The following is a 26,414-nucleotide window of genomic DNA, read 5'->3' as shown; positions in this document are numbered from 1 at the left end:
ACAGTGAATGACTGTCGCTGTTGTCGCCACTAAAAATGGGACAGCAGTGATATTCCAGAAACACAGACGCAAACGATTCTCTGAAGTCGATGAAAAGACTGAAATTGGCCAGGCGGACAGACAGACAGACAGCCAGCTGCATGGATTCTCAACAAGTGTCCCACATGTGACGGCAGTGTGTCGTATTTGCTTTACATCCCGACTAAAAAGCGAGAATGCAGGACGGAGGTCGTTTTTCCAAAAGAAAAAACAACACGTTTAATCTTTACAGTCGTCCAGCTCTTTCAAAATGACCACTGGAGATAGACTCTAAACCCAGCCTTATCTAAACCCTTTAAAGCTGCAGTGTGCAACTTTTATGAAAAAAAAAAAAAAAAAGTTTTCTTTTTGCATATTTGTTAAAACTGTCACCATGTTGACAGGCAATCTGTTAAAAGATTGTGTTCTTCCAGGATTGCTGTCTGAAAACATGCACCGCTTCCCACCAAAAACCACCAATCAGATCCAGGGAGGAGGATCTCAGCGCTGTTAATAACCCTTGTGAACATGCTGCCAAGTGTACTAATTGTGGCGAAAAATGTTTATCCCCCTTTTTCGGTGGCCATGATTACTAGCCACAGCATTCATGACAGACTGTGCTGAAGAGGAGGTGAGCAGCGCACAGGAGAGGATGATTGAAAGCGCTAAAATCCGCCTCCTGGCTCTGATTGGTTGTTTCTAGTTAGCACTGGGGGCACCCATACAAAAATATCCCATGAAAATTACATGTGACTTTCACATGTGAGTGATGTGAATCACGTGTGAAAGCACATGAATACGTGTGATTTTGGAATGTTTTGTGGTAAAATCACATGTAGTCACGTAATTTTCACATGTGGTCACATGTAATTTTCACATGTGGTCACATGTAATTTTTACATGTAATTTTTACATGTGAAAATCACACCAAAAAATTACATTTTCACATGTGATTTTCATGGTATTTTTTTGTAAGGGCACTGGGAGCTTCATTGTTTTCACAGCTTATCTGTCCCATTCCATGCTGTTGCATCCTTGTAACAGTTTCAACAAATATGTAAAAAAAATATGTTTTTATAAAAGTTACATGCCGCAGCTTTAAAGTAAGCGAGTCTAAACAATAACAGGATGTTGATGTCCAATTTTCAAAAAAATTTATTTGACACAGAACCAGTAACGTTTTACACTTAGCGGTTACCTAAAAAAAGTATTGTTTTTTTGTTTGCTTGTTTTGTCTAGGTGGATAAAACTATGACCAGTTTTTACTTCCAGTTTAGGCATAAACACAACCTAAAGATGAATCAGCAAAAAGAAGGACATCATGGGAGGTAAATTAAAGCTTTGGAAGCTATTAGCCCCGAGCTAAAGCTAGCAGATAATTACTTGAGAAGGAGAAAGATGTCCTCTGATAAATCTGGAGATGTTTTGCAGACTAAAGTGGGTCAAGTCAGGATGCCAACAAAGACTGAATCCTTGATTCAAAACTTTGCATCCAGGATTTTCTTTTCATAGATGGAAAGTTTTACGGTGACAAGATGAACTCACAGACTCATTTTTTATCACAGCAATCTTTTAAGGTAAGGTAACTTAATTCACATAGCACACTTTCAGCAACAAGGCAGTTCAAAGTGCTTTAACAAGGGTGTGCACACTTCACAGACCCTCTGTACGTTTGAGCTCCACTGTAAGTGTTGCACTGCCTCGACTGTTGGCGCAGGCGTTTCATTGTACTCTCTTCAGCTTTCCAGCTGAGCATCGCGATTCGTTGCAACACATCTCCAAATGCCGCATCCTGCCTCAGGGGTGCCAAAAACCCCCCAAAAAACAAGATCTTTCACCCCAAAATAATTACCAGAAGTTTTCCGTCTCCGAGAGTCTCTCAGCAGATCGAGGGCATGCTGCAGTTTGTCCCATTTCTGGGCAAGATTTGAGTCCCAACTTATCAAATCTGACCTCCCCGTCCTTCCAGTCACAGGTGTGTTGTGCCTTCCAGTAATAGCGGTGGCGAGTTATGATTGTGGCCGACATCTGTTTCTCAGGTGGACAAGACAAATTTGTTGATCCTGGAGAGCAATAGTTACACTTGGCTGGACTCTCCGGGGTCACCTTGACGTATCTGTGGCATTTCTTCAATCTTGTCCAGAGCAATCTTTGCTCGGTGGTGGCGGGCTTCATCCTGCGTTTAAAAAAAGAAAAGAAAAAAAAAAAAGGCCAAGCGTCAATTGGGGAATGCTGCTGATGTCCAGGTGGTTTGCAACAGTCTTCAGGTATGTGGTGTGTGTGTCAATCAAAAGGAGAGTGTGGCCTCATTTCGGCTCCTCTTCTCGCCGGTGACGGTCCGAGCAGCCGGTCAAGCATGCTGTGAGAGAAATTGGTATTTTTCTGATCATGCCTAAACTTTTCACACCACACAGGACAATTGAAGGCGAACGTTACATTAACTCAATCTTCATATGTCGGTGTTTGTTTTATCTTAAAGATGAAAAAGTCAGAAAGCTATCATGCATTCTGACAGACCAGACTGTAACATTACTCCATTTACAATGTCAAAAAGCTCCCAAAGAAAATCTCCTACTTTATCTAGGGTTTTGGGGGGGGGTTAGTGTTTTTTATGTATTTCTGGTATTTAAGTTGAACTAGTAGACATTTAACTGAATGAGTTAGTAGTTTGTCGGGTATCTAGTGTGAACAAGTGGGAGATTTTGTTAATATTTCTAGTGAAGTGAAGTGTATTGGTACAGCACATTTCAACAACAAGGCATTTCTGCTTACTTTTCACCATAAAACCATAACACAGGAACCATCTATGAAACAAGCAATAAACATTACATTTTGTCAAACGTCACCGTCAAAATCACCAAAGAAGCAGTGTTATGTAAAGATTTATGTTGTTATTATGTTATTCTCTCATCAAAAACATACCTGGAGTGTTGCTTTAATTCTTTCATGCATGTTTTAGAAATCCTCTAAATCTCCCGTGGCAACCATTCAGCTGCACAAAACACCAGGGTGGACTTAGCTTCGCCTTCGAGATGCAGCTCCTCCTCGGAGATGGAGTTCCTCAGCTCCCGCCTCACAGAGCAGCTCTCCCCTATCCTGCCCCTTCAGACTAGCCAGCAGCAATTAGCAAACACCAGGAACTGTGCATCAGCTGAGCTCAATTGTTGCTGAAGGTTAATAGAGGAGCCATGTTATGATGACTTCCTGGAGGCGGAGTTTCAGAAAGAGCAGGAGTTTCTTAAAGAGACAGAGGCCCAATTTAAAGACGTTAAGTATCAAAGTCAAATTTCTTTTAAGTTATGTTTGATATATATAGCATATATAGCATTTTTATAATAACTGAAGTTAACATACTTACTTGGAAGTGATATACTACAGTACAATGTACCAGGAAAATACTTCATACTGCTGCTTTAATGCCTGAATATCCAATTACAAGATTGTGTTTATATAAAAGATATACATCTTAATAAACAGATATGATATCAATAACCTTTGTGAATTCACACATTTAAAATGTTGCTTTTTACTTCCTTGACTTCATATCTCGCTTGGAAGAGACTTCAAAGTAATAACTTCATAAAATGCAATGTTGACGTCTTAACATGAGTAATTATTACTAATTATTAGACTGGTCGTTCCTTTTCCGTTTGATTTCCAAGGTAGAAACCGCACCATTTTTTTGAATAGATGCCCTGACTCTGAATGACTTGTGTTCACCCAATCACCCTAATCATCAAAACAATCGTCTTTCTTTCATTCTCTCTCGACAAATCCCACGTGGCTCGAGTGTTTGGAAAATGCCAAGTCATGTTACGAGGGGGGGAGAAAAAAAAAGAAGAAAAAAAGAAAAGCAAAAAACAGATGAGCTGGTGGTTTCAAACAATGTTGAAGGACGAGCACCTGAAGCCTGTGATAACCACAACACAATTATCTCCAACCGCTGCCGCCGGATGACCCGGAGAAATCTGCATTAATTAAAGGCACACACAGCCGGCCTGTTAATCCTGTACCGGAGTGTCAGGGAGAAAGAGACTCGTGTTTGGGAGGTGATTAACTCCCCAACCTGGAAGATGCTGCGAACGGCACTACAGGCCCTAATTTCGGCTGCGTTCCTGCTTGATGTTTTATTGCTCTGATATTTAATCACAGACTGATGTTTACCAGAGGGAGGAAACATGCTTGGATGTTGATGTGGATTTTTTGTTTTTTTATTTTTTTTGCGTTTAGATGCAATTAATGAGAAAAAGCATTAGGGGTAAGAAAGAAAAATAAATTAGGGAGGGGGAAAGAGGGGCTTTTACTCGTCTCTCCTTTCAAAAATTAAACGCTTTCAGACAGGAAATGTGTAATTATCTGCTCAGTCTCAGCTTGAAGCTCCATCCTCTGATGTCCGCCCCTCCCCCCACCAACGCCACCAACAACCAGATCTCAAGGTGACTCCTCTCTGCCGAGGTTTTCTCTCTCTCTCTTTTTTTTTTTCACATATATTTATTTATTTATTTTTAGCAAATTTATATTGACGTTCCGCTTCACAGCCGCCACCCACATACAATGAGCAGAGCGAACGCTTCCCAATCTTCTCCTCTTTATCTCTTACTGCGCTTACGACTGCATGTAATCTTCCTATCTTATTTAGGACTGCCACTGCATAATTAATTTCAATTTAAACCAAGCTCTTAATGTGAATCACTTACTTATTTGTGATTATCTTTTAGGAGATGGTTGTATAGATGCTATTGTTGAACCATGATTTTATTTCAGTCGTCTGGCTTCTGTTGGAGCTGCTGTGTGACTGATTTTTTTATTTATTTTTTTTAAGAAAATAAATGGAATTACATTGCCTCCTAAAAGTGTGTTTATATATATATATATATATATATATATATATATATATATATATATATATATATATATGTATATATATTTACTTATATCATTTTGATGTATTACAAGCATGAACTTAAACAGATTTTATTGAGATTACAAAGGAGTCCTTGTCAGACAGAAGAAATATGACACAAGTCTCAATTAGTTGTACAAATAAACCGTGGTTTGTATTTTTGAATTGATATTCACTCACTTTTTTTTCTTTTTTTTTCTGGCAATTACATCTGCAGGTTTTTTGAGGTATTTTCTACCAGTTTTGCACAAACAGAGGAAATTATTGCCAAATTTATCCCAGAAAAACGCCTCAAGCTCAATCAAACTAATATCCTCAAACATCCGTTTTCAAGTCTGGCCACGGATGCTCTGTTAGACGTAGGTCTGCACTATGACTGAGCTAAGACATGGTTTCATTTTATGTTTTTATGTTTTAATTTTGGTGCTCTGGCTCGATTAGGCTGCTTTCTTCCCTTCAATCCGCACAACAATTCACATCCTCAACATTCTTGATGAGCTTCACTGTCGCTCAGAAATAAAAGACTTTCCACACCGTGATGCTGGATGTCGTTGGGTGTAATTTTCCACCACACATGGGGTTTTTCTTGAAGAACATTTGAATTTTGACTTCACCTTATGCTACATGTCTGTTGTCTCCTCCGTGTGGCTTGTAGCACATTTTACAGTTTTCTTTCAACAGTGGCTTTCTGCTTGCCAAAGAAACTCAACACACATTTATTGGGTGCACAAGTAGACATTTTTCTGTTAGTGGATTCTCTCGCCTCTGTTGTGGATCTTTGTAGCTCCTCCAAGGTTGCCAAGGTTTTTCAGTGAATGATTTCCTCCTTTTCCAGATTGGTACAACATGCAGTTGTGCAACATTCATAATATTCAGGTGATAAATCAGCTGTTGCCGTGTGAAATGTCCATATTTTGTTTTATAACAAAACCCTAGTTTTATTAACTTTCTCTACTTCATGTCTGAACTCTCCTGTGTTTTCTGGGGGTTTTTGGGGGGGGCGGGTGGAGTTTTATCAACGTTCTCTAAACATCTGGTTGTACAGAATCTGAGCTTTGGGTGTGAAATGTGCTAAACACAAACACACATTTTTCTGTACTTTGTGTTGGTTTGTCAAATAAAACCTCTACAAAGTCCATGAGGTTTGCGACTGTAGCCAAACGTGAAAAGGTTTTCTGCATCTAGCTGGTCTTAGCATCTATTTTTAATAAAGTAAAAAAATAATCTCATATCTTTAGCTTTTCTGCATGAAACCTTTACGTCAAACACGCCGGCCAGAAGCAAGCGGCTGGCTCGCTGCAGGAACAATGCCACCTTAATAATTTATCCCTCTGAGTCTATTTTCACTTATTAAATTAATTAGTTGGGTAATTAAAAGTTACATATTTTTAATTAAATTGCCAATGAATCCCAACGTTGGGCCTCCACCTGAAAAGACGGCATCGTGGGATGAACTTCATCAGCTTGACTGAGCTCCAACTTAAATTCAGTCCCATTTGGGAAGACGTGGATGAATGGAAAATTATCTGTTTCATGCTCTGCAACCCATTCAAGTCACTCTCTTTATGACAAGAATTAGAGATAATAATATATTGTCTTCTGAAGACAGAGGAGCCTAAAACGAAGACGAGGGGGAAAATGGTTTAAACTTTACGAGAGCCGGTACGTAAAACTCCCTGTTAAAGGTCCTATTTTCACGGCTATATAATTTTACAAACAGAAAATAAGAAGACACATGAAAACTTTATTTAGTATCTGTAGCCATTTTTAAACACATTTGTTTCAAATGAAATCTGAAGGTATCAAGTGAATCCACTTTGATGTCCGATGAAATGAAGTGATAAAGTGCTTAAAGTGTTCATGTAACATTTTGTCTTCATAAGCTATTTATTCTTTGCATTAAATTGAATTGAATGTCTAGTGTTTGAATTTAACATGCTATTTCAAAAATTACTGAGATACCGAAGTCATGTGGTTCAGGAACTGAGAAAAAAGGGGTTTTTGTTTGTTTTAAATCATAAAAAAAGGCTTTTTTATGGCTGACTAATAAACAAACATCAGGATTTTGATTTAAATTAAGTGCAAGTTCATGTATCATCGTATTACGGAGACGTCATTTTTTTAAAATTTATTTCAAGCTGTGAAATATAAATAAATAACTACTGTACTTTGCACTGTTTTTCAAAGCAGATGGGAGAAGAAACAACGAGAGTCACAGGAAAGCCAGATCACGTACAGCATCTCTTTCACTTTAATTCAGTTTTTAACTGTTTCTTGACCAAAAGAAAAGGAACTTCGTAATGGAAATTTGGCCACTGGAGTACATCTTGTTGACCGCACTAAAAAAGAATGAAGTCACTGACTGACCTCTGACCCGGATGGGTTAGGGATGGAACCAGACTTAGAAGCTCTGACTCTGTAAACCGTCAAACTGAATTTTTTGAGAGAGTTATAGAGACATTGGTGGAAAAAACTGAGTTGTCATGAAGTCTTGCTAAAGTGGTGCTATAGCTAACACAAAATCTTCGCTAGCAGCAGCGTCTGAACCCGTTAATTGAGGCTCGTCTTCAGTCTTCTCTGCATTGGATGTGATCCTGCCTCAACACATCTGATTGAAATCGCTCAAATACTTTCACAGCAAAACATCTGGTTTTATAAAACCGGGTTATTGACCCATGTGTGACCTTAAGAACCAAGTTTGGGGACCGCCAATATAGAAAAAGGTGTCTTGTTAGCATTAGCAAATCTTATTATTGATTGACAGCGATGAATCAAAATGGAGGAGGAGTGTGTTTCTTCAACCCAAACTTCAGAATTCTGGTATTCTGTCGTTTTTTAGCTTCAAGCTAAAAACGACACACTTGTGTGGAAAGTCCAATTTTATGCTAAGATTAACCAAGAGTAGTAAGTGTAACCACTCCTTCCTGGTTTTGGCAGCGGAGCTTTTGGATCGAGAGGTTTACAATGAAATGTTTGTCATTTCCTTCCTTTGTTCAGCTGTGCAAAGGATCCAGTCTTTGGCTGCTGAAACATTCCCGAGCGCCGCTGTTTATACAGTTTGGCTTGTGAGGCCGCTGCTGCGCGGCCGCGCTGAGTCTACATTGACACAACGGTGAAAACTGCACACGTGCAGCGTGACAAAGCACCCCGAGACGAGGCAAGCCGTCATCTGAAGAATAACACTGGCGCCATCGCCGCGTATTCATTTTAAGACATAAAGCCGGAGCATGAGATCTGTGAGCGCCCTGCGTTGGAAGCACTCTCACCGAACAAAAGACAACAGAGCTGGTGAGACGAGAGGAATGTGTGCAGAGAGGAACAAAAGAGACAAGTTAATGGAAACAAGATGGAACGCACTTTTTTCCTTCTTTTTTTTTTTTTAACTGTGGTTAATTAGTGTTTTGAGGAATGGTGGCAGTACCACCGTGTCATTTTTAGAATTTCATTACAGACCCCACCAGTAATTAAGGCGAACGTAAGGGTGAACCACGCTCCACAGTTTGGCTGGTAATTACCTATAAACACACCCTGAGATTCTTTACCTCTGCACAAGACGTGTTTGTCAAGTTACTCTACGTAATATGACAAAAAGTACAACATTCACCTAATCTGGGGAATGTAAATGCAGCTGAAACTGCATATATATACACACCATAACAATCAGTCGAGTAAGTTCAGTTGTGAAGCACATTTCAGCAACAAGGCCGGTCAAAGTGCTTTACATTAAACCAACACAAAAACACAAAGTCATCTACAATAGCGCTGCATTTTGCCAAGCGCCAATATTAAAACATTGGTTAGTGATTTCATGCGAAAAGAAACAGACGTTTGTTTCTCTGACATCAAATCAATCATTTCCTGTTGTAGGTCAGTTTGGAGATTTCAAACTGAGGAAGAGATTTCATTTTTGAAAACAATCTTTAAATCCAGAGGTTGACATCCTTTTTGTTTGTATTTTTGCTGCGTTGTTTTGCTTTGGGGATCCTTCGGCAAGCAGTTTGCTTGAGTGACGGCTCATTCATAAAGGATGCTAAGATCCGCTGCAGTTGGGTTGAACTCGTGGGCCGCCATTCTCCCACGCCTCGTATTTTTATTAGCTCTGGCAAAAGATTTTCTGTGGGCCTCAGACTCAGTTCGGTTCAACTCAGTTTATCTATATTATACCAATTAACAACGTCTCAAGGACTTTCTCAAAAGCCTGCTGGATCCTGCAGACAGATTTCAAGTCAACATGCTTTCCAGTTTGATCCTCGTTATCAAACAATGCTGTCAAATTGGGTAATTGTTTCCGATCTAAGGAAACCGAGCCATTTGTAACCATCTTATCTATCTTATCTGCGTTGTACTTCCTAATTTTTCCTTCAAATGGTCAGACATTTCAATTCTGGTTTCTTCAGAAAACAGGGAATGTCTCCATAAAGTGCAGTCAGTTTCATTGAGTGTCTTGTTTTGTTTTTATCTTGTGTTTGGAATAATGGCTTTTTCCTCAACGAATGGCATTTTAGCCTATGTTTGTTACTTTTGTTCTGGAGTTGATTTGTACATTTCGCACCAAATCACATTCATTCCCTGGACAGACAACTCGTCTCCTTCACTATTAGTGTAAAGACCCGACATTACCATGCTGTGTGTACTTGCACGTAGTTGTGTGAAAAGATCAAGTTTGCACTTTTAAGCAAGAAACTACATCCAAGGGGGAAACAATTAGTTTTCATTATAACATTTTGCCTGATTTCTTTAGATTCTCAATATTATCAATACAAGAGACAAAAAAAAAATCAGAAATTAAGGAGGAACAAACGATCAGCATGAATCATTTCTATTTAAGGTTATATAATTAGCTTACCTTTAACCGCATTTGGTTCTGATCTAAAATATCCATCCATCCATTTTCTGTTCACTCTTGTCCCTACTGGGGTCAGGAGGTGCTGGTGTTTATCTCCAGCTAACGATCCGGGTGAGAGGAGGGGTCACCCTGGACAGGTCGCCAGTCTGTCGCAGTGATCTCAAACAGATGTTTGAAAAACATTTTATCTCTACCTTAAAGCATATTTCAATTGTTTTTAAAAAGAAAAAAAAAGAGCATTTCAGCCTTATAACACCTTGCTTCCTATTGTTAAAATGAGCACAATAAAACACAGAGAAGCTAAAAGCTATCCAGCTCTACAAAATGAACACTATGTCCTTTGCTTCTGGTTTTCATGGCCCAACAAAAAATAAAATCTCTGTGAACGGCGTAGCCATTTAAGGTGCTAACAAGACAAAATGTAGAAAGGTTGAAGGGATACTAACACTTTTAAAAGATGTTCTGTCTAAGCTGTGTTTTGAATTGCCAGGTGGCAGCATATTTCTATGTTTTATTCCAGCATAGCACACACTCTGTCGCCTGGTGTGTCTTTGTCTTACATATGACACGTTACGCAACCCGGCGGACTCGAGGGTCACTGACTGACCATTAATCAGCCGCTGCATTACTTTACCGGACTGTATTGCCACCTGCGGCTTCAGCAGCTACGCAACTGATTGGGAACTTTTGCTTTTTCAAGCTCTTCATGTGATTGAACCGACTGCTCAGCCCGTCCAGGTGGGCGGAGCTTAGAACAAACATGACGGACTTGGCTTTCTCTCTCTCTCTCTCTCTCTCTCTCTCTATATATATATATATATATATATATATATATATATATATATATATATATATATATATATATATTTCTCTCAACCTGTTGAGTCGTTTCCCCATTTGTCCCTGCTTCCTCATTAGTAATGGCTTATGGCTCTCAGACTTTCCATAATTCAGACTCAACGAACTGTATTCAGCACCGGAGAGCCAACGAGCGGCAAAAAAAAAAGAAAAAAAGAAAAGCTAAATAAATAATGAGATGTATCGTTTACAAGTGACTCGCGTGGCTACAGCCCGTTCAACCGGTGGTTACCGTTTGAACCGACTGGTGATCACGTTTCTGTTTCCCAGGCTGTTGTTCATCAGTTAAAGGTCAAGAGCATTATTTTGTAACAAGACCCGAGCCCTCGCATTGTGTTGCTTAGTCACTTTGATATGCATGTGAATGTCGAATTAAAGAGCTGAGCCCTAATAGGCAGCCATTATTGTACGCGAGGATTCTTTGTGTTAATCTGAGGTCTAATCACTTATTCAATCACTAAAGCATTGTGTCGGTGGTCCCCCACCACCCTGTCGTGGCTGCACTCTTGGAAGGAAAAAAAAAAACCCACAAATTTTTTTATTTTAATTTCCAATACCATGGATACACTCGCGCAAAACTCCCATTTCTGGCCATAGGCACGGCCCTAATTGGTTACCCAGGGTGCTAACGAGGTTTTCCTACTGGCTTTAATTAAATGTGAACTCGCTGCCATGTTAACTATGTAATTAAGTGAGAGACGCATATGATCTCTGAGAACTGCCTCCCGTCATCGGCGCTACTCTACCTTTCACATGCAAGTTTACAAAAAAAAACAATAATAATAAAAGTGACTACAGCAGAAAGGAGCTGCGGCTTCGGCTATTAAAGAGAAATTCTCGAAAAGCAAATGTCTTTTGTGCAGCTCTTGTGAAGAAGCTCATCTGTGAAGTGTTACCGCAGAGGACAACGTGGCATCAAGCCAACACGTTGGAGGGAAGATTAGACTTCTCCGTTGCTGCATGAACGCAGCAATGAAGCAGATATTGATGTTTTAGCTCGTAATGAGCAACGGCTCTGCTTTATGTGCTCGCAGAAACAAACAAAAAAAAACCAGACACTTATTTTAGAGCACAATTTCTATCCATAATCTATCTCTAGATTATGGTGGTGCTGATAAAGATATTTTTGTGCATAGAGGCGGTCCTAGCCTCTTTGGCGCCCTGGGCAAACCACCACGTCGGGCCCCCTCCCCCATACAGAGTTCCAGACCAAGTGGGGTTGGGAGGATGGGGGGGTTTGCACTATTGGCACTGTTGACATTCAGATCCTCTGGTTCAGTGGGCGGTGGTGGACGCTCATGCCGCCCACACAAGGTGGCGCCCTGGGAGGTTGTCCATGTTGCCCATATCAGAAACGGATACTGTTTGTGCATATTCTTAAAAAAAAAAAAAAAAAAAGAATTGTTTTATTTTTCCCATTTTCTTGCTAATTTTCTTGCGAAGGCCTGAAGTCTTTTGACATTTTGTCACACAATTCACCATATTTATTGTGCTGCAATAGAACCAACCGCCCTAATTTAGGTAAACTACAGCCCTAATGTCGCCATTCTCCTTTACAAAATCCAAAAATAAGTGCAAATATTTCGGTAAAGTTCTTTTTTTTCTGTGATCATTCTTCACTTGTGAGGTTGCGGTTGAAATGTTTTCGCCCTTTTCTTAGTCTAGAGTTTATTTTTAGTGTAACGTTTAAACTGACCCCCATTTTTCCTTTCATTTACTTGCATTTGGACATCTGGGGAGCTCCTTTTGGTCATATCTGGATGAAGAGCTTATGTCGACATTAACCTTCAGTTCTTCCTGCAAATTCTTAATCAGATCAAATCCAAACTTTGACTAGTCCATTCTAAGAAAATCACATTCTGCTCTGACTAACGTTGTTTTTCCAGTTCAGGGTGCTACATGCTTCAACTCTAATCAGCATCTTATCAGCATGAGACACCTCCAAAGCATAATGCTGCCACCTCCGTGTTTCACAGTGGGGTTTATGGTGATGTTGGGTGTGTGTGTAAGTGTTTGTCTCATTTGACCAGACCAGATGATTTTCAGCATTGTTTTTTTTTAACAAAATATATGAATGAAAGTCAAGTTTTTCTCCTATTTAATTTGAGTCCCACATAAAAACCCAGTAAAATGGATCAAGTTTTGTTTTGTAAAATGACAAACTCAGAACAAAGCGAAGAGCCATTAACTATTCTGCACTGCACACTGACATAAATAAACTTTATTATTATTATTATTAATTATTATTATTATTATTATTATTATTGTCTTTTCAACAGGAGCTGCCACCACAGCGCTTTATGTTTACGTCTAAATATGCCTCAGCACTTCTTCGTTAAGACCCATCGCAGGAACAATGAGAGAGAGTCTACATTCATAAAGTTCCAATAATGTTTTGTAATGGAACATTACACTGTAATGAACAACCAAAAATGGTTCTTTATGGAGCCACTAAAGTGCCGCGAACCAGAGCAACACAGTCACCGTTGTACTATAACACTAACACTGCAGTCAAAGTCAGAGCCATTAAAGGTTGTAAATTGTAAATTGTTCCTCCTGAATTTAAGGAGTCATAAGGTTCACTTTTGTCCAGCCCTGAAGAGTCATGTACGTGGAGGGCAGCAGATTTCCTGTCCCCTGAAAGAGGCCACGGTTCTTTCACCTTGCACCTGCTCTCGTTTAGTCACTGCGCACGTCCCCGCTTCCGCATCTTGCGCGAATCCAGACGCTGCGGAACAATTCCTCTCCCCTTTTCTCTAAATCGCCTTAAAGTTGTGTGAGTTTGGACGCGACCTCCATTGTTCCCCCCGTTCAGAAATCTTCACTGGAGTTTAAAAACCTGCTGGTTTTATTCGCCTCCCTCTGGAAAGATGAGACTTTAACCTGATCCTGATAGGTGGCATGTCTCAAACGCGCCACAAGCAGAAAGCGGACTGGCAGGGCAACAATTCTCTTTTTCTGAAAAGCTGAGTAATACATGCATATTTTCTCCGTAATCCGGCGAATTCAATAGCCCATATGGAAAAGGATTCCTCTCAACATAAACCTTTTTTTTTTTTTTTCCTTTTTTCTTCTTTTAGCAAGAGGCCCTCCCTTTTACTTTTCCGCAGGTCCGGTCTCCCATAAATAATTTGCCTTCAACCGTCACATGCATAAAAATTGCAACTTGTTGGTTATGAGAGAGAACAGTGAGGATGCACTTTGAATGCCAATGTAGCGATGAATAAACAATGGCTCACTGCTCCAGGAGCAATGCAAGAGCTGCCAGAAGACATTGCTTTGAGTCTGCAGGCTCTCTTAATGGGTTTTTGCCCACAGGCCGAGCCTTTCAGTCAGCTGTGAATGGGAGACTGTTTTGATCTAGGGGGGGAACACTTTAATAATTTATAACAAAGCGGCAATTCCCCGGGCGCCTCGGACCACCTTGGTCGATTCCCTCTGATTATCCTCCAGCCACTCGATGCTCTTTAAACCGCAACTGAAAAGTCCTTCAGTGGCTTGAAAGTTGCGCTGTACGTGAGAAATGACAAATCAAATCCACTTCCAGAGCCTCCAGTCGTTGTCGGCAGAGGGAGCTTTGGAACCGGGCGTTCGCAGGATCCATCACAGCAAAAGAGGCGTTGTAGTGTTGGGACTACACCCTCGTTGGGTTTTACAATGATATTTAGAAAACGTAGAGGTAGTCTGGGCTTCTTTTCTGAGAGGATATGAGATGCTTGAAAAGCAAGTGAAAGCCTGTGATTTCCTTTGAAAGCAGTGGGGTCAGCTGAGAGACGTCTCTGCAGTGTTACACTGCCACCTGGTGAGCAGATGGGGGTGGTGATTTTCCAAACTGCAGATCAAAATCTGCCTTATTCATTCAGTCAATCTTCTTTTTCTTCTAAAATTATTTACCTATTTTTGTTGCTTTTTTAATTTTGGGTCTGAAATAAATTACATACATCTAAATCATTTGAGACAACAATTCAAAAAGTCTAAATTTTTCATAGAATAGTCAAACAGATTAATTCAGGTGTGGGTTGACCACGGTTAGATTACAGATACAGGGTAAAAAATTTTAAAACAAAGAATGTGATGGTGATTAATGTCACATAAATTGCAGTTCATGTGGTAATATGAAATTTTTATTGATAACCTTGACTAAATCAAGTGTGATTTCACTTTATGTCCACAAAAGATTAAAGAAAAATAATTAAATTGCTTTTACACAATTTCAAAAGTGCCACGTTTTGTTCAGCTCAGATAGCTTCAAGTTTATAATGTCATCGATAACATTTACACATTTCTATAGGACAGAGAACTGGTATGTTAAAGAAGAATATTATGTATCTTCTAGACAAAAAGTGGAATTTTGTAGCACAATCGAGTAACTACTATTTTACCCACAGCTGTAATAAAAATGATGTACATTAGAAATAACTGCCAACAAACAAAAGACTAACACAGCACTGAGATAACTAAATCTAACTTGATTATGTAGTAAGAGACTCTGAGGAAACAAAGGAGCTGGTATACAGATAAGATCACTGAAATGACCTAAATAGAATCAAAACACAAACACCCAAAGATGACGACCACACCACCTCAAAGATTGTTTAGTAGTTAATGTCATTGCATATTGTGTTTCCAAAAATAGAAAAATTTCTTCCTTTTCACTTTCATCACAATTTTTTGTAAAGTTCTGGCATGATATTGGATGTCGAAACGATGCTTAATAAAAGCTACAGGCCACAAGATGGTGAATAAGTATAAGCCACAATGCAAAATAAATTTAAAAAACAACTGGCACGTCATAATTATATGGTATTAACCCATGCTATAAAAGGAAGCAACTAAACTTTTTTTTTTCCCAGTTCAAAGCTTACATTAAAAATTTACATTTTTGCAATTAGTTCTTACTGACGGTGTGGGACCGTTTTCTGACTTATTCAAAAACTGAAAATAAAACATCAACAGAATTATGAATTCGCTTGTTGGGAATACAAGAAGAAGAAACGCAGGATTCTCCAGCCTTGCTTTCATCACTCCTCGCCAGGAGCGTGCTTTCAGCTCCACAACAGAGCACTAAAAGGCACTTACCTCATTGCACTTGGGCTTTTCAGCCTCTGACAAGTCAAAATGTTTGGTGAAAAAAAGTAAAAAGTCTAAGCAGGCCCTGTGGTTTTGGCAGAGGAAGCCAACAAAAGACGCTCAAAGCAAGGACTGCCTATCTCAGTTGATATTTTTAGTGCTGTATTGATGTTGTGTCGGAGTTATAAACATATCAACACAGCATTTTTTCGGTGTAGCATTAGCATTTTTTTTTATTATTATTTATGTAATATATGCATGTAAAGCTAATTTATGTGTCACAAAATACTTTTAATTACTGTAAAAATGCACACATATACAAAGAATAAACGTGTAGAGCATTTTAGTGTGCCACATTTAGCCTAAAGGCTAATTATCATCGCTCCTTCTTGGTAGGTTGGTACTAAAATACTTGGTAAAACAAGTAAACCTGAAAGCTAAAAACACTTGGCCTAACCAAAAGAATAAGACAAAAATGTGCAAAATTAGGCTTGGGGAATAAATCAATAAGAACATATATTGTGATAGTTAAGTGGCCAATACCAATCAGATTAAGAATCGCACTGCATTCTGGGAGATGTAGGCAGAGGAACGGTTTTAGCTGCTCAACCTCTGACAGCCAGCTAAGCAAGTGGGGTCACATCAACTAACTCACTCACTCTGTGGTTACCTAGCAACAAACTTGTTGAGTTTCTTGTCTCATCACCCTACCTCACAACTGCTTAAAAGTAATAAAAAAATAAAAATAAAGTCATTGAGTGAAGACTGGATAAAACGGGAAAGGTTACACCAGCAGTTTGGTAACATTTCAGATATTTAACACAAACAAACAAAAAGAATAAATAATTATCAATATCGGCTAATATTGTGATACTTTCTTAAGCCCAGCCCAACACTTTGACAGTGTTCAAAAGCTTTCAACAGGACGCTGAGTATTCATAGGTCTTACTTTGAAATAGCTTCAAGCAAAATTCAACAAACTTTTATAACTGACAATATATCTTTATTTTTTTATTTTTTTATTTGTCACTAAAATAACTTGTTGTAACATGTCTTAACAGGATGTCCTCATTTACATGTTTTAAACTGATATAGCATCTTGAGTAAAACTTATGACAAACTGAATAAAACATGTTTCCATGTAAAACACCACATTGTTAAAAGTTTGTAAAGAGGAAGGATTTTTTTTTCTTCTTAATTTTATGACAAAAATCACAATGCCATATAAAATGCAGTTTTTATATATATATATATATATGTATCTAAGAGCATGAGCTGACTTGCCTTAAATCCAGCATATTTAGCCACGGTAGCTTTGACTTGAACAGAAATCATACAGCACCCACTGCTTTTAGATAGCATTAAACAAGAAGAGCTTGTGTGAGCGACCCCTGAAGAATTAGAAACCGTGAAGTTTTCTTTCGATTTTTGCCCCCCGAAAAGTGCCGTTTAGCATTAAACAATGACTCTGAGCAAGCTGTTTCTTACAGAAAAAATATAAGCTTTATATCTCCATCTATACCATGTTAAGACAATGTGTTTCATACACAGTTATCCTGAAAAGTGCTTGTTGAAGTCTGAGCAGACTGTCGGATAGAAAACAAAAAATGTACAGTACATTGGCCACATTAGACGTGTGTTACTCCTATACAGTGCCGGCCAAACGTGTTGGTACCCCTGCTAAAGGTGATTTTACGGCAGCAGCATATAATCAAGCTGAATTTTTTTTGAGAAATCCATTTGAGTACATTCTTCATCTGTACTCAATAGTTTTGAGAATTTCTCATTTTAAAAGTATCACAGTATTTTTCACAGATGTGCACTGCTTTCTATTTGTCTTTTGTTTGTCTCAAGGTCAGTTTTTTTACTTTTATTTTGTTCATGTTTTCTTTCCTGCTAGCCTAGCTTACTTGTTGGCTAGCATGAAACAAGCTAACGTAGCTTGTTTTTTATAAAACAAGCAAGCTTAGCTTGTTTCATGCTAGCTTGTTTCTATTGGTGAGATTATATCTCACCAATAGATATATCTTCAGTAAAAGTCAGAGTACATTTTAGACTACTCCTTGGGTTTACATGAATAAGCTTTTTCCTTGTAGGCTCCCTTCGACGAACAAATCAGTATTTACATAGTTTCCAGTGGCTTTTGTCCAGACTTGGTGACTCCAAGACAGACCTCTTGGCTGCAGTTCTTTAAGGTGCTCTCGCAATGTTGCCTTTCTAACAAAGTTAATAAAATGTGTGTTTCAAAATATTAGGAAACGGAATGGGATTTTGTGGAAACTAAATTGTCTGTGTTTTGTTTCTGGTGTACGGGGATCAAGAGTGTGAAATTCAGTGTTCTGCTGTGGTGTCACCCTCTCAACAGTGATTTTTTTGAACATTGTGTATGTGGCCTAATTAAAGGTTAGTATTGTAGAGTAATATTATGCTTCTGCAATAAAATTTATATTTGTTTTCTAGGCATTTTTTCCACATCTTTATCAGGGGTGCCAATATATTTGTCCACATTTGTAAGTATATTACTTTTTTTTTTAAAGTTATTTTATACACGTTCCTTAAAAATCATGTTATTAAATCACATGAATTTACCTTGTTATCCCTTGTTATGTAGTCGAAACATATATACTTTTATTTTCAAACATGCTTCTTACATCTATTTCCAAATGTTAAATGTTAAAACAATCAGTTTGTTCCCGTTAAACTTTTCTGGAAGCTAATGTAACAAAACGTACCAACAGCACAAGTCCTCCCCATCAGCCTCGCTTCACACTTCTTTTAGCAGCTCGTAAAGATTAAAAACAAAAAGTGGTCTGTTGGTCTGGCTGAGGATAAAGTGCAGGAGTCCTTTGGCCCCAACATGGAATCAAATATAAAAGCAGTGGTTTAAGATCACTCTTAGACCCCAGCTTCTGATCTAAGAGCGGGGTGATAAAAAGCCTCGTGACCCAAGACCTTGGACAGGAGTCTCTGTCCGTGCGGAGACATGCAGCTCTGAGCAGGTAAATATCCAGCTGCTGCTTTGCTGGATCGGGTGGATTTCGATCTTGGCGCGGCGTAATACCCCTCCATGTGGTCGTAGTGTGTGGGCTTGACTTTAGTGCTCTGAGTCCGTCTGCTGAGGTGAGCAGGGAAGGGTTCCAGATGTTCAGGATCCAGGGGAGATTTGGAGTGGTAATGATAGTAGTGACGATGTTCTCTGGTGCTCTGCGAGCGAACTGGTCTTCTCAGGATGCTGGGTTTCGCGGCGCCAGCCAGCACTGATGGATTCTGTTCAAAGCCTCTCGTTTGGCATCGGTGAGTGTGCTCGATGCTTTTCAGGTTGGGGCAGCCTCGTTCTGGCAACGAGGGGACTTTGCGGAGGAGTGGCTGCCTCAAGTAACCCTCTTTGATATGAATCCGTCTCATTGGCCCAAATTCCGCGCCAGACCGTTGGCCATAGCTTTGCCTGGACACCTCGGGGTATGCTTGCTGAGACCTTATTCTTGGGGTGGTTGGTGAAGTGGCTACGGCCATTTGGCTGTCCACGCTGTGGGCAGAGAGGAGGTTGGCGTTTCCAGGGTCTGACTTACTCCTTGTGTGTATTATGTCCCTTAGTGAGTCTGGAGTCTCACAGGGAGACACGGAGTGGTACGTGCTTTTGTGTCTCTCTTGCTGAACTGGTTGATACACAACCCTTTCAAACACCTCTGCATCTCTAGCCTCGTAAACCACAGTGTCTCTGCTCTCTATGTAAAGCTCCCTATTCACAGGAGAGGCGTGGCGTGGAGAGTAGTTGTAGTAATCTGATTGATCACCTTCCTTAGTGGAGTGGACTGTGTAGGTCTGATGGCGATGGATGCCACTTTGCCGGTGTGGATCTATGAAATAACGAGATCTTGGATCTCTCGAACTTGAGTCGGAATAGGGGCCATAGTGGTGTTCTGGGTGTACGTTCTCAAACTGCGTCCGTACAGATTTCAGGCCAGCCTGGATTCGCTCTTGATATGGCACTTCAGGGCTCAGTTTCTGCTCCACATAAAGCATGGAGTCAACGGGCAGGATTTCTGTGTTTGCCAGCTCATGATGACTGATCTGTGGGGAATGAAAAGAGTGTGCCCGCCGGATGGCCAGGTTTCTCACTGCCCTGTCCTCGGAGCTCTGCCATTGCCCCTGCTGCCTCTGGAAGTCGCCCTGGTAGCGCCTGTACTGAGGTGACAGAGGTTGTCTTAAACCTAGAGAGCTGTAGCGGCTCTCCGATGACTGCCTGTACAGACCTTTATGCGCAGAGAGGTGCGGCGGCAGAGCGCCCGGCCGAGGGTAGTGAGGCGTAGGTGTTTGACTTGAATGAATCGGCCGGTGATGGTGCTGCTGCTGATGATGATGATGATGATGATGATGATTACTGAAGACATCCTCAAGCATGCCAGGAGGCCTTTCCTCCTCTGGGCTGTAGGGTTGGGCCGAAGATGTCTGGAATTGTCGTGGGAAGACCTCTTCAATAGAGGCAGGCATCGAAGACTCCGCCAGGACGGATCTGAAATTAAAAGCATCCACAGAGTCCATGTTTGCATACACAGGAGAGGCCGGTGGGCTCCTTGCTGAGCCAATAGGCTGGCAGGGCGTCGAGACTCCAACACTCTGGTAAGTGTGTTGTTCCTGTCTGACCTCCGACTCTCCTTCCTCTCTGTGCTCCCTCCCTTCAGCGCTGCCTTCCTCCAAACTCCCCGACCCAAGCGGGCTGACGTTAGGAGTGAAATTGCACACACTCTCCTGACTGTCGGCAACCTGCAGCGGCTCTGGGTAGAGGTGCGAAGGCGAGAACTGGCCAGAGTGAGGGCAGCGGTGGGCCTCCACAGCCGCTTGCCTCTGGGAACCCGGGGTGACGTGAGGGCCGCGGCACTCCTGAGGATGGACTTTCACATCGAGAACGGAGGGTCGCTGCGGTCTGTAGTCATGTGCGTGGCTTCTTCTTTGGGACGCGTTGCTGGCCTTCTGGGCAGATTCCGCCAGGGCCAAAGCCAACTTGCGCGCAGCACTCATCGAGGGAGGGTGAGGAGGGAGAACAGAGACTGAACTCATAAGTCTATCTGTTCCTGGGGAGGGATAAGACAAACAACGCTACAGTATGACAGGACAAACAAAGCTATGGTAAGACATGATGGGACAAGACACAAAAGCTTTCATAAGAAACTAGAGTGCATTAAAATTTGCATGCTTACTAACTATACAGATATGGATATAAAAAGGAATAAAGAACATCCCTTGCATATTTACTGAGACCGCTTAAAACTTTTCACATTTTGTTCTGTAACAAAAATAATGACCTCGGTGGGGGTTTTATAGATTTTCTGTGATCAACACAAAGTTGAAGGTAAATATATTTTAAAATTATTTTACAAGTATGCACTTTTACTGCAATTCCAGCTGCAACTCTTTGAAGGTATATCCCCCTGTGCAGAGGCTAGATGTTGCTAGAGCTTTATTGTAAAATAGTTCAAGCAATTTTTAAGTCCTTGCTAAGATATTGTTGAATTTAGATATGGATTTTGATTGGGCCATTTTAACACATTAATATCTTTCGCTCTAATCTATTCAATTGTAGTTCTGGTTGTACTTTGCTTAAGGTCAATATCCTGCTAGAAGGGGAACCTTCACAAATCTTTTGCAGCTGCACAGAAGTTTTATATAACCTAGATGACAAATGTTTAATGGATCTTCCTTCTGTCGCCCGGTCAACATATTCTCTCACGTTAGATGTGGATATTCATGTCACTACGGGCTTCTTGGGTGCTGTGAATAATGTTATCCTTGTTCATTGCAGATCTGGCATTTGTGCCATTCTCGTTCAGTTTTTTAATGATGCTTTGAACAGGGCTCTGTAACATGGTCAAAGTTTGGATTTTGAAACTTACGTCCTCTTTAAGCATTTCCACAACTTTATCCATGATCTGTCTTGTGTGTGTTCGCAGAATTACTGGATTTACACCAATAAACCGATATCCGATATTTACCAGTATAATATGCATTACATTTAATTCAATACCCTTTCAAGACCTTAAGAAAACGACTACACTGCTGGCTTCAAAATTGCTTCTCTACTTCAGTTAAACTACCCACAATCCTGCGCTGCATCATTATCACTGTCAGATGACCAAGCTCCTTCCTCTAGGAACAAACGGCAGCAAGATGGAAATAAATATCGGTTGTTAAAATCGCCTCTACTTTATTTATTTTAGAGTTTCCGACATGTTACAAAATTACTTATAACCTAGCCAGCACTGACGTTAGTGCCGACATATTGTGCATCCCTAAACTAAATGTACAAAGTTTGAAAAATAATTTTTTTCTCGAATAAAAAAACCTTTAAAACGTATTAAAAGTTTGTGTTTGTAACAGCACAAAATGTGAAAAAGCTTAAACGGTATGAATAGATCTGAAAGGCACAGCACAGATTTAGGATATTGAGGAACTAACCTGGATCAGGGAGGTTCTGGGCAGACTGACTGAGGTCCGTCACGCCGGATGCCTGACTCGCCGTGTTGATGGGGCTGCTGTGCTGAAACAACAGCTGTTTCCCATCGGCTGCCGAAGCCTCGCACTTGTCCACGTTGGGAGAAGAAGAAGGCACGGGAGTCTGAATATCTGCCAGCATTTTTAATGATTTCTTCCTCACTTTGGGCGAGAGGTGCTTCAAGGCGACTTTTTTTCCACTTTTGCACAGAACCGGGCTGTCCTCCGGAGAGCGCGAGCAGCCGACGTTGTTCTGGGAGGACACGGGCTCGAATTCGTTGGAGCACCCTGCACTCTTCTTCCACCTGCTGCCGTGTTGCATCGCGGGAGTCTGGCTGCACTGGAAAGACATGGGGTCGAAGTCTAAGGTCGAGATGCCGGCAGCCGGCGGGGAAAGGTCGAGGTCGTCCTCCGAGTGGTGAGGGGAAGCGGCTGCGCGGCCTCGGTCGGCGCTGCGTTTACTGTCGTTCAGCTGGTGAGCTCGGCGGTCATTTTTGTTTCTGGAGTTGCGCAGGTCGTCCCTGCTGACGGCAGAAACCGCTTCGCTGGTCGACCGAGGTCTGAGGGGACGGTAACTCGGAGGTCCTCCTGGGTTGCGTGGAAATAAAAAAAATATATTTTTATATATATATAAATGTAAGCCGCTGAGAGCTCAGCAGAAAAACTTTCTATCATCTCCTGAAAGATTACCTCCTAAATTTTGCAAAGAAGTAAGAGATTCTTCGCTTTTAGTGGACCGCAGTGTGCCGCTATCTCCTCGTCCTCCTGCAAGCAAAAATTGTTCCGGATAAATCACACAACTTCCAAGACATCCTAAAAAAAAAAAAAAAAAAGCAGCAAAAAAAAAAAGTTGTGGCTCCACAGCAAACTGACCTGGCAGTGCTATGCTCTTTATCTCATTTGGTTCACTGGGGTGTCGCTTTAGTTTACGCTTGGACACGGAGTGGGACTTGCCCAGGTGGAAAAAGGACAGCCAGTTCCCCACCGGAGACTTCTTCGACTTCACTAGAGGCCGCTTGCCACTGCGACACAGAGAACAAATCGTATTTAACGCTTGACCCTGAAAGTGTGTTGTGAAGCCTCAAGAATATCAAGGACAAAATGGTTCTGGCTGATGCTTAGGCAACATTTTTATTTTTGTTTAGTCAAGAAAGTTTGTTATTGATAGGCTCAAGTTTCACCAGCGACATGAAAGCAAGTCATTTAGGAATGCCTTGATCAGTCCCTGATTTTATTGGGACATGCCCACTAAGGTGATTTTTTCAAATATTTGATTCATCCTATACCCTAGGCACATATTTATATAACAAATTCATTTTTATTTAGTCAAGGAAGTTAAAGGGTTTCTGCAGGTTCAAATTTAAGACCTGGGTCCACAGAAATGTACAAGCTTCATCCTGCTGGCTAGCTAGGTTTTTTAGCTACCTTAAAGCACATGTTTATATGACATTGATGTTTAGTCAGTGAAGTGACAGGATTTCAAATTTAAGACCATCATGAATGGAATTCAAGATCTAAATTTCCACAGAAATGTACAAACGTCATCCAGCCAAGTGGCAATAAATTTGTATGCCATGATAGATGCAAGAAAAAATAGCTAGCCAGCTAGTATAGGTATGTTAACAGCTTGTTATCGGTAGCCTTAACTGCGTCAGGTTTCACCAGAGACATGAATACAGATTGGGACTTGCTCATTAAACAGCCACTCAGTCATTTGATTCATCAAGCAAGGAAGACATGGAAGACGCCCGGGCCAATGACTCAAATTGGACACCATTTTAGTTGGCCTGAACAACTAAAACAGAAGATCTGGCTACCTAGCTAGAAGGAGAACTAGCATTTAAAGAGATTTTTTAAACTCTACCTCTCCATTGGCAGTTCGATGACAGTGTGAAATTTGCCCAGCAGAGCTTCGGGCCCCTCCCCGACCTCGATGTAGTCGCTGTGGGTGAGGCAGGGGGTTGTGGCTGGAGATCCGAGCTGCGTCTGAGTCCGAGCCTGGGCCTCCTCTAAAGACAGCAGCTTTGTGGACGGGGAGCAAACCATCAGAGACTTTGGTCTTGATAAGGTGTTGTTACCTAAGATTGATACACACACGCACATTAGCACGGACACAAACACGTGTTTTGTTTTCCATTTCTTTATGCTTCATAGATCCCTACCAGTGCTTTCTCTTAAAATCGAGTTCAACTTTGTGCTGAAAAGGGACTCTGTGTTGTTGAGGATGAACTCCACCACCACCGACTGGATCCGCACCTCCATGAAGGCCGCTGTGCCACTAAAGCAGGCCGACTCAATCTGTCTGGACCTGAAACGGAGCACAACGCGACCTAGTTCAGCGCTCGGGACCACTGAGATGTGCCCCAGTTCGCTGCGACAGAGCGGCCAAGAAGATGCGGTGAAATTCCTGACTGTGCCGCGGCCGAGATACAGTCACCTGAGGAGGTTCGGCGCCCAGACGATGGCCAGGTTTTTAGTGTGCATGTTGGTGACAGAACTGAAGGTGGCCAGGCGGGAAAGGTGCCTCATGAGGTACTCCAGCGTCCTGCGGATGTAAAAAGAAATCCTCGTGTTTGAGATTGTTCACTATTGCTCCCTAACAAACCTCTGAGGCAACTGTTTGTGATTAAATAACACAGAAGTGGACTCCATGTAGAGGTCCAGAGACCTCTGATTATAGTCAGTTGAACTGGGTTTTATTTACACTTACCAGCTGTTTTTGGTGGATAGATATCCTAGTACACTTGACATAAGACAAAACTAACTTACAAATAACTTTTCAGCAAGAAATAGGAGCTTGTTTGAAGCCAGTAATTCCTTAGTATTTCTTAGTATTAGTACGAGGAATCACTGGCCAGGACTATTTCCACTGTCAGACAATTTCACTTCAACATGGGGAAATGTCTTGTTTCAGTAAGATGTATGAGCTTGTTTTAAGTCAATAATTCCTTAATATTGATCAATAAAAAGTATTAGTTCAAGCTGGCAGATTGGTTCACTTACAACAAGACTTTTCCCCACGTTACATTCTACTGAAAAGTTACTGACAAAAGTTAGTTTTGTCTTATTTCAAGTGTAGTAAGATATTTCCACTAGAAAATAGACAAAAAGTACTCAGTTAAGATCCTCATGTAACTCATAATGAACTGATATTCTCTCATCTAGTAGATGAGTAAAATATGTAAGATTTTGTAGATCGCTGGGAGTTTAGCAATCTTTTTATTAAGATTTTTATTTATGAGCAATTTTGAAAACATTTTATCGTTTTCATTTCACTTTACAATTCTGAATAATTTGTGTTTGCCTATCATACCTAATCTTAATGTAAAATGTTAAAGTGTGGGGTCATTATGTGGAAAAAAAAAAAAAAAAAGGGGGAAAAAGTTGGAGAAACTCAAATACTTCTCTCAGGGCACTACGAGTGTCAACACTGGTTAACAGAAGATGCTCATATAATTTGTCCTGAACCAATATTCTCTCAGTTACTAGATCTTAAAATATGTGTGACTTGCTCTAGTGAACGGACATCGGGAGAGAAAATCACAGAATTTAGCAGCTTAGATCAGGATGACCTGTGCTTGGCAAGATAAAGATCAAGTTTATGCAGAAAAGCACGAGCTAAGCAAAGTGCCTCTAACCAAATAAAATGATACATTCCATTTTCTGACAGCAGGGTGCAGCAGTGAGCTGTAAATCTGACCTGTAATGAGGAGGCGGCAGCTGCTGGATGACATTGTGGATTTTTACCAGCCTCTCCTCATCTGTGGCTGCAGACACAGCTTCCTGTGACGAAACAGACGACAAAGCACAGAGTCTAGCAGCCGAAGCAGACGAGTTCATCTGACTTTCGGCTTCAAAGCGGTTCTTGGAAAGCTCGTCACAATGCAATGGCCTCATTTTGAGCAGCACTTGAAAATGAGATGTCTCTTTCATTCAGTTAATCAAGGAGCGTTGCCTGCACATCGACTGACCCGGCGCTAAATCGGCTCCCGTGAAATCTTTGAGAACTGTGCTCACCGAGAACCGGTCGTAGAGCTGGTAGGTGAGCAGCGGGTTGGGCAGCTCCCTGAAGTAAAGCTTGCACAGGGAGCCCACAGAGTGGATGTCTTGTCTGAAAAGCTCTCGGCTCAGGTCTGGGATCTGCTCAGAGTCAAACTCGTGCCTAGAGACAGAACAGAAACACAGAATTATACCAGGTTAGAACCCATTTGGACTTAAAATGTTGAGTTA

At 40.9% G+C, this 26,414-nt stretch overlaps 1 protein-coding gene across 2 annotated transcripts in view; it reads right to left on the bottom strand.

The window, feature by feature from the left end:
* Positions 1 to 16,683: 16,683 nt before the first annotated feature.
* arhgap32a (Rho GTPase activating protein 32a) overlaps positions 16,684 to 26,414 on the bottom strand; it is a 33,115-nt gene continuing 23,384 nt past the window's right edge. The window contains exons 13-21 of one of the 2 annotated variants that reach the window (XM_044119184.1): positions 26,202 to 26,346; positions 25,885 to 25,967; positions 24,622 to 24,729; positions 24,347 to 24,492; positions 24,049 to 24,262; positions 23,058 to 23,206; positions 22,875 to 22,949; positions 22,149 to 22,772; positions 16,684 to 20,767 (exon numbers count right to left, since the gene is read on the bottom strand). In XM_044119184.1, the coding sequence (XP_043975119.1) occupies positions 18,591 to 20,767; positions 22,149 to 22,772; positions 22,875 to 22,949; positions 23,058 to 23,206; positions 24,049 to 24,262; positions 24,347 to 24,492; positions 24,622 to 24,729; positions 25,885 to 25,967; positions 26,202 to 26,346 (3,721 nt within the window). In that variant the 3' untranslated portion in view covers positions 16,684 to 18,590. The remainder of the gene's footprint in view (positions 20,768 to 22,148; positions 22,773 to 22,874; positions 22,950 to 23,057; positions 23,207 to 24,048; positions 24,263 to 24,346; positions 24,493 to 24,621; positions 24,730 to 25,884; positions 25,968 to 26,201; positions 26,347 to 26,414) is intronic. The other variant, XM_044119185.1, reaches the window with a different exon arrangement.

Source organism: Gambusia affinis, linkage group LG06, assembly GCF_019740435.1.
Source record: "Gambusia affinis linkage group LG06, SWU_Gaff_1.0, whole genome shotgun sequence".
NCBI classification, from domain to species: Eukaryota; Metazoa; Chordata; class Actinopteri; order Cyprinodontiformes; family Poeciliidae; genus Gambusia; species Gambusia affinis.
The sequence above is the reverse complement of the archived record's forward strand: the minus strand, read 5'-3'. Positions and strand labels throughout refer to the sequence as shown.